Genomic DNA, 15,703 nt, shown 5'->3' with positions numbered 1-15,703 from the left:
GCCAAGTGTGGTGGCACACACCTGTAATTTCAGTACTTGTGAGGCTGAGACAGTTAGGACCACAGGTTTGAGGACAACCTCTGCAGTGTAGCAGGACTCTCAGCAACCTAGAGAGACTGTTTTAAGAAAGAAAGGGGGTAGGGCAGGGTATAGGTTGGAGGTAGAATGCCCCTAGGTTCAACACACACACACACACACACACACACACACACACACACACACACACACGGCACCTGATATATATGTGTGTGTGTGTGTGTGTGTGTGTGTGTGTGTGTGCTACTTTTCAGAAGTTATTGAAAGCCATGTAAATAAAAATATCACAGATGACATATCTAAGACTTCAGTTGACCTTAGATAAGAGGTTTTGGAGGTTAATGCTACAGTCTTGGCCCAAGACATTTGACCACAAAATAATAATACTGATGACAATAATAATCTCTTTCGCTTTTCAGTTGACGGAACATACTCACCATGTAATGAATATACTCCAGGCAGGCAGACATTGTAATTCTCAGGAGCAGCAGACCTGAGACAGAACACAGATACTCTGACTTCCAGCTCTGGATTGGACCTGAAGAAGGTCAGAGCTGGAAAGGGCATTCAAGGCCTTCAAGTCTATATCATTTCTTTCTTAGATGGAGAGTCTGAAACTCATTCAAAGTCATATGACCAGTCAACAGCAGAGTTAAGACCAGGGCTCAGTTGTGCTGCTCTTCCCAGGACAGCATTCTTATTTGCTACTTATTAATTGGAGTAAAAGCCTCCTGACAGAGCTGGGGCCCTAAGATGGCATTGTATACATGCAAAGGCGAGACACCAGAAAGAATGAGGGGGCCTGAGAAAGAGCTTGCAGGTCTTGAGAGTCAGGGATCGCACTGCTGCTGAGGAGGCTCTGGACAGAAAAGGGCAGAGTGAGCAGAGAGAGAAGAAAGAGCTGGCAGGGAGGAACCCTGCACCATGCCTGGGAAGCGGGCATCCTGCAGGTGGGAAACGGGCAGTGCCCACCGTCTCAGGGGGAGCAGGGGTGGGGTGGGGGAGGGCGGGAAGAGCCTGGGAATTGTAGCTGGGAAGAAGGGCCACTGAGCATTTACACTCTTTCTGGCCCGTGAATGGCTCAGACTCCTCCTTCTGAGCTGTTCATTCACATGCAAATCTCTTAGGCAACTGGGAGCCTGGGCCCCAAACTGTTCAGCACAGGAAAATAGCTTGAGGAAGGACAAAAACAAAGAGCTGCAGTGTCCTTTGGTGGCAGAGGCTGTCTGGCTCAAGGTATGTATGTCACAGGCAAGGATTAGGCCAGTGCTGAGCCACGGCAGGGACCTGCGGCAGGGCAGAGTCCTCCAGCAGTTTCCAGAAAGCTGGGAGCTAGGGTGACCATCTGCCAGGGCCCAGCACCACCCTTCCCCTCTGCCCCCTCTAGCCCCAATTTACATCCTTAAATCTTTGTACAGAAATCATTGAAGGGCACTGGAATAGGGACCAAAGGCCCCTAGGTTCTGGTCATGACTGTCACTCTTGTCACTTTGACCTCCTCAGGTGATGTTCTGGGGCTGGTGGTTCCTACCAGCTTACAGGAGCCAATTGTCCAATTATGAATTTGGGGAGAGGATTTGCTACCCCTTTGTTAAACACCGCCATTCTTAAAGATTAAGTTTCACGAACTTACAATTAGGTTGTATTAGAAACATAAATCATATAAAACTCATTGCTTCCTAATTATTTTAGCAAGCTCTTGTATCTTTCTTGAGTTTATGCACATGTATTGCACCTGAAGGGCGAATGGTGTGACACATACCTGGTCCACGTTTCTCCTCCCCCCTCCCCCTAGATGCTAAACATTTGCAAGTGCACAGATCACTGTCTCCAGGCTTCAGCTTTCACAAACATAAAAACTGGACCCTGAGCATGGTGCATGCTGGTAATCCCTGTTAACTTGTGAGGCTGAGACAGGAAGATCACAGGTTAGAGGTCAGCCTTAGCAATTTAGTGAGGTCTTGTTTCAAAATAACAAAAGGGGTTGGGGTATAGCTTAGGGGTAGAATCTGCAGTACCAAAAAAAAAAAAAAAGGTGAAACAAAACAAAAATTCTGAACATTAATTCTATCCTCCAAGAATCAGGAGGTCAAAGGTGACAATGGGTATGGAAGGAGCTCCTGTAGTCAGCCATTATCTGGCAGCATTATTTTTTATTTTTTATTGGTGCATTGTAGTCATACATCTTAATGAAGTACAAGATGGTAGAGGCATATGTGCACACATCACTCATTTAGCCCTTCCCAGTTCCCATCCCATTCCCTCCCCCCTCCCTGCTTCTCATGTTTGGCTTACTGATTGATATGTTTATGAATGTACATCATGTACATTATGGAATTTCCCTCTTCTCCCCTTTCATCTCTGTCAGTTAGGTCACCTTATTTGCTGATGTATAGTTTCTACTTCTTTGTCTAGAGTTCCTCCTATGGCTCTTTTTCTCCCTAGCTTTTACAATTAGGAAGAGCATTCAACCTTTTACTTTTTGTGACTGACTAATTTCATTTGCATAATGTTCTGCAGGAACCCTCTTTCCCAGCCTCCCTCCTTGCTCAGCACCAGTACTATCAGCCTTCATCTCTCATCCTATTCCTCCAGCCACACTGCCACCCTCGCTGCCACCTGTACCAGTATTTGGAGAGGTTTCAAAATGTATTAATGTACCAGTATTGGGAAAGATTTCTAATTTTAAATATATATCTTTGGTAGTAAGGAAAGCCAGGAGCTTTAGGAGAAAGGGCCTTTTTACATTTCTAAAGAGAGGCAAACTTCCTCAAGGATGTGAGGAAATCCCAGATTCTGGATAAGCAACTTAACACATTTTGGGAGTGTAAGAAAAGGTGTGAGGGTCTGTGGAGACAGAACTGTCCCCCTCCCCCGCCCTAGAGGGGGTGATCTGGCTGCAGACAGGGCAAAATATTTACATATCAAAAGACCTGCCACAGATCTGGTTGGGGCAATATAAAGAGAGATTCCAGTGGGTTCAGGAATCTTTGGTGGTGAATTTATTCGAACCACCCCACCATGCCACTCCTGAGTGGCATGTGGTTGTAACTATCTTCTGTATATCTATCTTTTTAATAAACTTCTTTAATTTTTCAGCAAGAGTCCAGGGCTATTGCATATTTATCCTTAGCTCAGGAGAAGAACCCACAGTTTTTGTGTTTTTTTGGAAATTATTCCCAGGGGTCTAACAAAGGTCCCTGGGGACAGTTCCCCCAGACAGTAACAGTCACAGTCCAAACTGTAACACCACCCTCACATTCTTCAAATACTGCCAGCCATTTTTCACTTGAGGGGCTTTGCATGGCCTGTCCCCTCTGATTGGAATGCTTTTCCCCCAGAAAGCATATGGCTAACATCCTCTTCTTTTTTCAAGCCTTTGCTCAAAAGCACCCCCTCGATGAGGCCTACTGTGACCATCATGTTCAAATCACAGCGCCCACCTTTGCTATTGCAAACTCCCTTTACCTGCTCCATTTCATTTCTTTGCCTATATTGACTTAGCACTCTACGTAATTTACTTAAGGATTATGTTTAGTATTTACTGTGTGTTTGCCTCATTGCATCACGCTGGCGGGAATTTCTGTCTTCTTTACTGCTGCACTCTAAGCTCTAGTAAATTGTAGGTACTCAAAAAATGTTTGTTGAAGCCGGGGATCGTAGCGCACGCTTGTAATCCTGGCACTTGGGAGGCAGAGACAGGAGGATCACAGCCAGAAGCCAGTGGCACTGGCTTAAGAGACCCTGTTTCTAAATAAAAAAGTATAAAAATAGGTCTGGGAGTGTAGCCTGGAGGCAGAAGGGTTTATAGGAACTCCAGTACCACCAAAACAACAACAACAACAAAATGTTTGTTGAGTAAACGAGTACCTCTCCTTTTTCACTTTTTCCCTTTGTAGGGAAAGTAAATTTAAGCTCTGCTTTTGCCAAGACGTTTCTGAGGGTGGCCTGTGTGTACCCAGGTGTGCTCTTGTATGCCCCACCCAGGGCACTCCAGTCTCACACCCATCTTCACTCCTTGCACTCTCACCTCAGCATTGTGTGCTTCCCTCTGTTTTCATCACCCCAGAGCTTGTGCTTTTTGCACTTTTTTGTACTTCCTGCATAAAATGAGCTTTTGTCACACTTATCTGAAATTCATTTTCACTTCTTGATTCTTCTGAACTGGTTGGAGCCCTAGTGTCTTTGGAGGGGAGGATACTGCTTGGGCTAACAACTGAAATTCATGAGAAACTTTGAATTTATTTCTCATTTCCTTCTGGGGCCAAGGCCTCCTGTCCACTCCCACAGAATTAACAGAGCTGCTGCAGTAGCTGGGGTCAGCACAAACTGACAGTCAAGGGCATGTTCTGAGTAAACAGAGTACTGCACAAAATTAGGCTCTGGGTCAGAGGATTTATCTCTCAATTACACAGACGGATGCAGACTGACCCATGTGGTCTAGGGAAGGGAGCAGTGAACTGGGGATCAGGGACCCATCAGAACTGGAAAAGCTTGGTGAGATCATTTATTAGTCTAATTCCTTCACTGGGGAAGCTGAGGCCAAGAGTAGACTGGTGACTCGCCTAAGTTCTCAGTAGAAACTAATGACTGGTTTCTAGGCCAGAGTTCTTTCTTTTACACATATTGCTGGGAGTAGTGTGCCCTTCTGCCCCAGGACTGTGCATGCTACTGGACAAAATGTAGACATGGGCTTTGATCTCATGGGGCTGACAGTCTAGTGGAGTGACCCTGAGCTCATCTTTAGAACTTGTGTACCAAAACAAATAAATCAAATCAAGTGCTTTACTTTTTTTTTTTTTTTGTACTGGGAATTGAATTCATGAAGCATTCTATTTCTAAACTTTCTATGCCTTTTTTTTTTTTTTTGGAAACAGGGTCTCAGTTTCCAAGGGGCTTGCTGAGATGCTGCTGAAGCTGGCCTTGAACCTGTGACCCTCTTGTTTCATCCTCTCAAGTACTGAAATTACAAGCTTATACCATTATACCAGATTACTTTTTGGTTCTTTGTATTCCAGACTCCATTTCTTGTTATTTTTATATAATGTTTCCCTCTCAATGTCAGGATAAAATTAGAAAGTTCTTTCACAAAATCTAGATAACAGGGATCCTTCAGAGCCCTCAAGCTTCTTTTAAAATTTTCACTAAATTACTATGACAAGTAAAGTGTACCCAAAGAACAACAAGATTCATTCCAGACTAGAACCTGGCTGAGAAGGAGCCCACTGTGAAGTAGAATCATGACTTGGGACTAACAAAACCAGGGACTGAGACCTGGCTTTTCTGTAGAAACTTGGGCAAATCCATTTGTCCCTCAGTTTTGTTTTCTGTCAGTTAAGTGTAGTAATCCCTGTCTTCCTGTTTCATAAGAATCAAATGAGATAACAGATAAGAAACTGTCGTAAAATTTGTGATACTACAAAGTAAATGGGCAGGAGAATAAGCAGCCTCCTGGGCTGAAAAAAGCCTTTTAAAGGACTTTGCCACAAATTGATTGACAACAGTGAGTGACAAGAGCTTGGTAGCTAATGAGAGTCAAGGGAAGAAGAATCTGAAATTCACTGAGCACCTGATGGTGCCAGGCTTGCACTTTACTGCTCAACAATCCCCCTCATCACCATGACAATAGCATTTACTGAGCTAATTAGGAATGTGCGGGACACGTGTCATTCAAGCTTTTACTTCATCTGGCACTCACAATAAACCCATGAGAAAAGAATTATGATCATCTCCATCTTACAGAAGGGGAAATGGATCCAGAGCAAGATGAAGCATCTGCTCCAGTGAGAGGTGGAGGAAGGACCTGTACCTAGGTTTGACTATCTCTAAATCTTGGGCCTGAACCACTGAGCCCCACTGCCTTTGCAGTATGGATCCCACTCCCAGACAGCCTTTTATTTAGGTCCTCCCATAGTCGTCTAGGAAGACATCCATTGTGAACTATTTTTCTACTAATAACAAAACCATTGCTCACGGAGATGGAGAACATGGCCAGAGGCGTCTCACTCCATGATGACAGAGGCAGGATTTGGCCCTTATGGGTCTTCAAGCCCTATCTCAAAATCTGGACTAGCATTTCTAACTGGATGAAAAACTCAGTGTACTTGGGAACATTCTATATCTTTCTCCATCTACTTGTCTTTCTCACATTCCTGGTCTGCATTTCTGGGGAAGTAGCCACTCTGCTGTCTTAACCTGGGTTTGAAACTCCTTTTCCTCTTCTGTGTTCAGCCAATCCCTGTGGTATTTACCTGCAGGGATCTCTACTTGAGCTTCCATACATCTCTGAGAGGCCTTCTTCGAAACACATCTTATGTTTAATGGAGCCTTATTCAAGCTATTCAATGACTACAGTGTCTTTTGGCTTAACTGACCTTACCTCTTCGTACACATAGGTCTGGATCAAACTTGCTTAAACATACCCCTGACTGTCACCTCCCCATAGTCTGTCCCCTGCTCCCAAACATCACATAGCTTCTAACTGGAGGTCCTAGACTGAAATGCCAAGAGATGCCAGGCATAAATCATAAATGGCTGAAACCAATTGTATTCTTTAGAAAGAGACTCACTTTGTGCATTAAACAGAGTGATCTTCCCTTCACAAATAGTGTTTTTCATTGACTGTCTGTGAAATATGTGGGCTTCTCCGATGCTTTCATATTTCCTGCTTTTCATAGAGACACTGGGGGGAAAAGTCTCACTTTGCAATGGTGCAAGTGAGATGTGGGAAAGCTTTAGCGTGGTAGGCAATGAGAGGACCATATCTACAGGGCTGCCTCTACCTCGTACAAGTGAGTTGTTAGTATACAGCATGCTACCAGAGTTGCCAGATTTCCTAGTAGAATTTTGAGATGTGGGTTTTATGTGTGTGAGATCAGAAATTTTATCTTGATGTTAATTAATTTTTGTGTTTTGTTGCTATTGTTTTTTCCAAACATAGAGTGAGCCAGTTCTAGGCTGGCCAACAGCTTACATCTGCAGAATTAATTCAACCTGTTGGCCACTTGTTTGTGACTTCGGGTGCACATGCTTAAACTCAAATTTACCAAACATTTTTCGTCTCTCTCCAGATGATATTACAGGCTTTTCTTTCAAAACACGCCAAACCTGACTATTCTGTCTGCATTATTTCATCCTTTTCAACCTCCATACCGTGGTAGCTCTGCTAAAACATCCAATTGAAGGAGCTCCACTATTGAATTCCTATTTATCCTTCAAGACTTACCTCAGACATTAACTATTTCTGAAGCTTTTTCTGACCATGCAGAAACGGCCACTCTCAAATACACATGTTCCCTTATTTCCTTTATATTACTTTGCTTGGCTTTGATTTATTATGCAACTGTCTCATTATATACAATGAAACTGAATTCCTGGAGGACAGAGCTGTCTTTCTTCATCTTTTTGGACTCAGTTTTAGTATGATATTCAGTTTATAATAGGTTTTCAATCAAATTCTTAGAATTTGTTCAATGGAGAATGAGCAGCCATGGAAAGATTTTGAGAGTAGCACAAATGAAGCAAGGGCGTAAGAAGGTCCCTTTGGTTGTTTGTGGAGGTTGAACTACTGGGGGGTGATTGATATGTGGTAGGTGTTTAGGAGGCTATTGCAACAGACAAGATGAAATGAAAAGAATTTGAACTAAGGGGTTAACAATGGACAGGACAGGAGAAATGCTGGCTACTTCAAGGATACAGGATTAACAGAACAGTGACATTGCATCATATGAACATTTAACAGATGCCAACTGAGCTTATACACACAATGAAAGAAAGAAAAAAGAATAAAAACAGAATGTAGGTAATTCATTCCTCCCTTTTCAATGAACAGATGCCATTAAATGGACTTGAAAACGGGATGTGTGAATTTGCTGTTCTCTTGGGGGTTCTGGTTTCTAAGTAATTATACCTCTTTCTGTAACTGTTGCCCCATGGCTGTTTTCAACGTCAACCATTTCATCTAGCGTTCAACCAAAAGAACTGTAATTTGCTGCATTTCTGGAAAAATAGTGTCTCTTCTGAACATTCTAAAAGAAAGTAAACTACTATATTAAAGAGATTTGTAAGAGTAGATTTGACTATGGGCAGTATTTGCCTTACATTAATAACTTAAAAACTTCAACATTCAAAAGATGTAACTCTACTATAGTTTAATTTATTTAAAAGGGGAATGGAATGAAGGTCTTAAGATTTAAATTTTGGTTCAAGTCTGGCCAGTGAATTTTCCTTCCTTAGTCTTTGAATAAGAGATGATGAGATTACACCTTGGTTTCTAAGGTCTCAGATGCACAGATAGCAGGGTTAGGAGGATCTTAGACATTATCTGGTTCAACTCTTATATTTTTCAGAGGAGGAAAAAGTCCCTTGGAGAAGTAGACACTTGCCTTAGGAGAGTTAGTATTGAACACCTGGAAGCTAGGTCTCCCAACTCCCAGACCAGCTATTGTGCTGTGCCCAGTAACATCACCCAGACATCTCATCTTGGCACTGCAGAAATCCACAATTGCAGCCACATTCCAAGGAAGCAGATGCTGCTGTGCAGATGTGCACGTGCCTTGAAGACCAAAGACTGTGGGAAATCAGGCGGGAGAGGAATTTTTACAAATGTGAGCATCCGGTCTACAGCCTTGGGGGTCCTGCTCTTCTTCAAGCTACTGATGTGCGTGTCAGCAGTTCCATCATCGTCATCGTCTCCCTAACGGGCCAGGGTAGGAAGGATACTTTGTGACCTTGAGTTAGGCTCAAAAGGGTTCTTTAAGCCTGAAGATCCTTTAAACATATATCCCTTAGCTACCAGGGGAATTCAATCAAGTAAAAAAGCCTAAAACAGGATTAGAGCTAAGAACGGTGGTGCAGAGACAGGAGGATCACAGGTTCAAGACCAGCCTCAATAACTTAACAAGACTTTCAACAACCTATTGAGATGCTGTTTCAAAACAAAAAATAGCTGAGCATGGTGGCACATGCTTGCAATCTCCACGCTTGGGAGGCAGAGACAGGAGGATCATGCAGGTTCGAAGCCCCTCTCTGGCTTAAGAGGCCCTGTTTCCAAATAAAAAAAAATATATAAAATAGGCCTGGGAGTGTAGCCCGGAGGTAGAAGGGTTCCATCCCCAGTACCACCAAACAAATAAACCAACAACAACAAAAAAATAAAATAGGAAGGGCTGGGGGTAGCCAGGCCTGGTGGCACAGGCTTATAATCCAAGTACTTGGGAGGTCAGGAAGATCGCAGGTTCATGGCTAGCCTCAGCTATGAGGCCAACCTCACAATTACTTAGTGAGGCCCTTTGCAATTTATCCTATTTCAAAATAAAGAATGAAAAATAGGGCTGGGGGTGTAGGTCAGAGGTAGAATTAGAATTACCCTGGATTCAATTCCCTACCACCAGAGAGAGAGAGAGAGAGAGAGAGAGAGAGAGCAAAACAGGGAATGTTATCCTGCCAAAGGGAAATCAGTGACATTCCAAATTCCTTGGCAAAAGACAGTGGTGGTACGGTATGTTTACACATTCTACTTAAATAACGTACCACCAAAACATCCCCAGAAAACTGTAAACTTTAATTGGAGTGCTAGCAGCCATGGAACTTTGAGGATTGGCAGTTAACATATTATTATAGCTAAACATATTGTTACCATTTTCTGGGTTATACTAACTAGGATAATAATGGTTTGGTGGGATCCAAAAAAATCTGAGAGGGAGACTGGAATTAGAATTCTGGAATTTAAGGTGATTTAGGGATCATGTGACTATCTCACTATCTCATCCCACTTTCTCAATGAATGGATGGAACAGAATTTTGGAGAGTATTGTTAACTTATCTTACAGTTGCATGGCTTTCATTTTTTTTTTTTAACTAGGGATTGAACCCAGGAGCATTCTACCTCTGAAATATACCCTCAATCTTATTTCAGTTTTTATTTTTGAAACAGGGTGTTGCTAAGCTGCTAGAAGTCTTGATAAATTGCTGAGGCTGGCCTCAAACCTACAATCCTCCTCACTCAGTCTCCCAAGTACTAAGATAACAGACATGTGCCAACATGCCTGGCTTTGCTGGTGCTTTTATTCAGATAGAAATATAAGAGTTTTCTCTCACTTAAAGTCAGAAAAGACATATTTGGGGGGCTGGTGCTGGAAAGGCGATTAAAAAACAAGAACAGATTTTAACTATATAAAACTTCTGGATTTGAGAGTTCAGAGGTACAGTCCTTGAACTCTGATCTTTAGTCTCCTCTCTTATTCAGTGGGAACCTGACCAGAGTGGCAAAATTCAAGCCATAGAGCCTGCAGGTGCTGCAGAGCGGTGACCATGGAGAATGAGCAAGCAGAGTGAACCTCAAGGTCATCTTCAGCCCCAGGGGCTCCGCTTCTATCCCAGGCCTAATTGAAGGGCTGTAAGAAGAACAGGTTCACTAGGGAGAAAATATTTTAATAATATCAACAACAACCTGGGACTAGATGAGTCTCAGAGGATACCCCAGCCTGACATTCTGTGAGTTCTGTGTTCTTAGAAGGAAACTCTGTCAGGCACATGTGGACAAGGATTCCAGGTCTGGTCTCCATGTGAACACCAGTTGTCAACTGATGAGCATGCAGCATCCTGCAAAGGGAGGCCTGTGCACCCCATGGCTGCCAGACGGCATTCCAGAGGAGAGTCAGCTATGCAAGCACTCTCCCCCATATTAATCCCCTTTTCCAAAGGAATCAGAAAAATGTGTCTGATTCAGCAATACAAAAACTTCAGTAGGGCACTTCAGGTAGGCAGCCCAGCCCGTGAGCTGCCTTAAGTAGACTTCTTCTTTGCAATACCAAAATTTTTAGACAAATCTCTCTTATAAAGTACCAGATGCTGGGCATGGTGGTGCATGCTTGTAATCACCACTCTTGGGAGGTGGAGACAGGAGGATTGCGCAGGTTCGAAGCCAGCCTTGCTGGCTTAGATGACCCTGTTTCCAAATTTTAAAAAAAGTATAAAATATAGGTCTGGGAGTGTAGCCCAGAGGTAGAAGGGTTCCCAGGAACCCCAGTATCACCAATAAATACATAAATAAAGTACCAGAACTTTTGCATCTTAATATTGCTATAAACTCTAGCACAGGACATTCAAAGAAAGGCAGCAATCCCATACAGCAGTGCTCTAAGACATTAACAAAGTCTGGATACATTTTTGGTTGTCACAACTCTAGGGGAGCTGCCACTGGCACCAAACAAGTTGAAACTAGGGATGCTGCTAAGAATCCTACAAGGCTCTAGATTGCTTTCTTCAGCAAAGAATTATCTGGCTCAAGTGTCAATAGTGCTGAGACTGAGAAACCCTGACATGGAGTATCAAGGGCAATTTCACATGGACCCAATATATTTATTGGCAACACTCTACATATAAAGTGAGTTGAGCAGGAGAAGAAGCCACAACCTCTCTTAGCAGTCTCTTGTAAACACTGCCATGTCTCGGGACTAAGTGAAACATCACCTGTGAGCTGTTTAGTGTAGCCAAGAGAACAGGCGATTCAAAGCCACAAACATGGCTTGGGACCTCAGTATGCCACAAACCAGCTGTGTAACTTTGGTTGTTACTTAATCTTCTAGAGTTTGTTTCTTTTCTGTGAAATGGAATAGCAATTACTGTTATCATTGGATCGTTATGAGGTTTGAGTGAGATTATAAGTGTAAAAGCACTTATAAAGTGATTAGCTGCCTGTGGGAAAATAAGACTACAATCCTACTAAAAACATACATGGCCATCAAATTATTCAGAGTTATTTGATGAGAACCTCTCTGGGGAGCTAGAAAGAGCTAAGAAAGTAGGTTCCTAGGTTCCCCAACTTGTTAAAGTAGGTACAACCTTAATAAACTTGATTTCTCAGAATGTTTGGATACTTCTCAATCCCACTTATAAGAGCAGTTTCTCACTCATGGCATTTTCTAGGAAAATAGTAATAGTTCTAGCAAACAGTAATAGCATATTGTAGTCCTCTCTTGCTCTCCGTCCAGATATTTTACATACCCTCTTCTAGTGAGTCCCCCTCTTTGCTCATGCCCTTTGCTGATAAGATGCAAACTCCTTAGCATGATGGTCAAGACTTTTCAGAATTGTACCCTAACCCTCCCAAACATGCCTTCTATGGTAAGCTACTGCATACCACACACTTCCCCAAATATTGATCATTATTTGAGAAAATGGGCAGTACTTTCTAATACCTCAGCTGTGGCCATAATTATGGCTCCATTTCTGTCTTATTACCACTTACTCTGGGGTCTCTGCCCTGTTTTGCTTGGGACCTTGGAGCAGAGGCCGATGGAAACATTATAGGCTTTGAGAATAGAAGAAATTCTCATGTGTATGTTTGGTGCTGGGGAACAAATGCAGGGCGTCAGATGTGCTAAGTAAGTGCTCTACCACTAAACTATACTCCCAACCCTGAGAGCAAAAAGAATAAAAAGGCACCAACCTCTATTTTCTTTATGGGCTTTCCTATTTCCACCTATTCAGCTAGAAGTCAGCATGTCACCCCTGGCCTTCATTCATGACATAGTGGCCCCATTTGTGTCTCTTATTCGTGAAACTCTGTAAGGGTAAGATCAGTGTCGAATCCGTCTAGATTTCTTAACTCCTAGAAGAGAGCCTGGCCCAGGTAGGGAACACTGGAAATTCTCACCTTCACGTAGTCATATTCACAAAGGTAAGATGATTCCAAGTTGAAATGCATGAAGTAGAGCTTGATCCGAAACCCCTCTGGGACGGTGATATTCCAAGTCACCTCCGAGTCACTGGGATAGGAGTCTGGATAGCCAGGGGACTGGATCTGGCCAAACATGTCATTCAGCTCCACGGTGTGGGCTGAAGCCTTCAACAGGGAGAAGTACAGAGAATGGTAGAGAAGGAGCCACCTGAAAGACACCAATGGGTTCTACTTAAACTCACAGACACAGGAGTACCAAGCTGAATCTTCAGCCAGGAAGCCAGGTTTTCAACATGTCCTTGCTGCAATCATTTCCTCTGCACTCTGCTCACCTGGTCTGTACTATGGTAAAAACTAGATGATTTCTAAGGCTTCTTCCAGTTTTGCTCTTTCAAAAATATGATGAGAATATTAAACTTTTCCACAAAGGACCATGTTATTTTTACTATTGAAATGTTTCATACTTAGGTAAAAGTTGGTATCATTTCTTCAGTTCCACTTCATTTCAGAATTGTGAATGCTTGATCATTTTCTAAAGAATGAGCAGGCATGGCATGGTAATGTTGGGCTGAGACATATTACTCAGTAAGGGAATGTGAAAACCTGAAACAAATTCAGTGTGTCAAAAGAAGTATCTCACCACAAAAATCAGTCAAGGTGTGCAAAATCTCATATAAAGAGAGAGTGAGCAAAATTGATCTTTTTTCTCTTATTAAGTTTCTAGAACAAGGGTTAAAAGCTTATAATTAATTTCTTCAGAGATCAGAGATAAATAACTGTTAAAAGAGTCATGAGGAGGGGGGGGCCACAAAACCTCCATAAAGCCTACACCAAGTTTGGATGATGCAATGAGGGAGTCAGAATTTCCCAAGCTGTCAGAGCACCAGGCACCAGCGTGCAGCACACCAGCGTCTACCCACTGATCATCGCGCCCCATGTAGCCCAGGGACTTTGAACTCAAACATCCCAAATGTGGCTCAACGTCTCTCCTAACAGGGTTCTGTTCTCATTTCTAATTTCTTTTATCTCTCTGTCTCTGTCTGTCTCTCCTCTCCTTTTTTCCCCCCATTTCTGATTTCCTTTAATGGCATTCCCATCTACTAGATCCTTGAGTACCTGAAAGTTTGCCAGTCAGCTTTCCTTTCATACCACATGCAATAGTCACCAAGTCTTGTGGGTTCTGCAGTCTATGTTTTAAAGATCCAGCTCTCCTCTCCAGTCAATTACTTAATTTAAATCTTCTTATCTGGACTATTTCTACAATGTCCTAACTGACCTTTCCCACTCTTGCCCCTGATTCCATTCGGTAATCTTGCCAAAATTGATTTTCTAAAACGTAGAAGTGGCCATGTTTTTGCACTGTGCTCCAAGCGTAAAACTTCTGCTTCTGGCATGGCTGATGAAGCCCTTTTAGAACCAGTGTTGATTTTTCTGTCCAGCCTCCTATCAGTCCAGCCTCCTATCAACACCAGCCTTGCCATTTCCTCCCACGCCTTAGCCCCACTGTACCTGCCCCGCTCATTCCTCACCTACTGACCTCTTATTTATCCTCCACCATCCCACCCAAATTTTCCCAGGCTATGAATTGGCTTTTCATTCTTCCTGACTCTGTGACGCCCTGTCGGTGTCGCTAAGGAGCAGCTATCACACTGACTGCTTCTGCCACAGCCTTAGAAGTTAAATATAGTTGGGTTCAAATCTCAGTTCTTTTATTTGTAGCTGTGAAAACTTGGGCAACTAATTTCTCTGAGCTCCAGTTTTCATAGGTAGAAAGTAGAGACCATAACCCCTAATTTACATGGCTCCATAAGCATTAGAGATAATGTGTATATAATAGAGATGAAAGAAAGGAAAAGAGAAAGAGGGAAAGACAGATAAGAGTCTTAGATAACCTAAAAAGTCAGTACAGGTGAAGTCTACTAGTATTTGTGGATTAACAGTTAAATCTTAGCTATCAGGAAATGATTTCCCTGCCTATACTTCCTCCCATGTATTCAGATGCATATCTGAATATATATAGCATACCAATGAATTTTTGTGTGGAAACACTGCAAAATAACTATGTACATAGATGACCTAGCTATCTCACATAATATTTACATAAGAAGGTCAATAGATAAGTATAAAACAATCTAAAGGCTACATACCAAGGTATTAACAGTGGTTGTCTGTAAAATGGAAATATGGATGTTTATAGTTTTGTTTATATAAAATGCTCACATTAGTCTACAAGTGTCATGTACTATTTTTCAATAAAAAGAAAATAAAATTATTTATTTTCCCAAGGATCCTACTATAGCAGCATGTAGGATACTATTAAGAAAAGAAATGTTTTAATCCAATAGCCAATGTTAATATTTTTTATACCAATCTGTGCAGGAAGGACCTTAGAGGCAGAGAAAAGGGAAGGCAGAGGTCCAAAGTGAATAGTTACCCAGTGAATTAGCAGGAAAGCTGAAGCCAGAGACCCTAACTTTCAGGACTCAGGCATCCACATTTTTCAAGTGAAGAAATGTACTGATTAAATGGCCGAGAATTCAGGTTCATCCATGCCAAAGGGGGAAGATCAGAGTCAACTTGAGGCCCGGACTTTACTTATTCTATCCATTTTGGGAAAGTCATGGACCGTCCCTGTTTCCTCTTCTATCACGTAGTAATAATGACGACTTCCCACAGGCTGGCTGTTCATGGAAGTTTCAGAATGTACTTTGTTAAATGTCCAGCCCTAGTCTAACATGGGTTACGATTACTCCATCATGCTTCTTCCCGAAAAGCAGGTGTTGGGCATGAGCTTTGGCTCCTCTACTGAATTTCCCTGCAATAGTGACGACTGGATTATGTAAGGCTGAAAGGTCAACTTTCTCCATGTCTGTTTTTTCCAGACCATGTGGAGGAGACTCTGAGCCCGCTCATGCCAATTCAGTCAAGGGCTGGCAGCTGACTGGTCCATCTCTTCTAGAAGCAAAACAACTGGCCAGCATGGGA

At 42.6% G+C, this 15,703-nt stretch overlaps 1 protein-coding gene across 1 annotated transcript in view; it reads right to left on the bottom strand.

Annotated features, from left to right (window-relative positions):
* MASP1 (MBL associated serine protease 1) overlaps nt 1-13,655 on the bottom strand; it is a gene marked incomplete at both ends in the record, with an annotated part of 64,741 nt that extends 51,086 nt beyond the window's left edge. Inside the window, 3 exons of the mRNA XM_080696553.1 lie at nt 12,695-12,926; nt 13,051-13,106; nt 13,548-13,655. Of these exons, the coding sequence (XP_080552679.1) occupies nt 12,695-12,926; nt 13,051-13,106; nt 13,548-13,655 (396 nt within the window). The remainder of the gene's footprint in view (nt 1-12,694; nt 12,927-13,050; nt 13,107-13,547) is intronic.
* Nucleotides 13,656-15,703: the final 2,048 nt, after the last annotated feature.

The sequence above is a fragment of the Muscardinus avellanarius genome, assembly GCF_963383645.1.
Source record: "Muscardinus avellanarius genome assembly, chromosome: 5".
In the NCBI taxonomy this organism is placed as follows: Eukaryota; Metazoa; Chordata; class Mammalia; order Rodentia; family Gliridae; genus Muscardinus; species Muscardinus avellanarius.
Note: the sequence above shows the minus strand (reverse complement) of the source record. Positions and strands in the feature narration are given on the sequence as shown.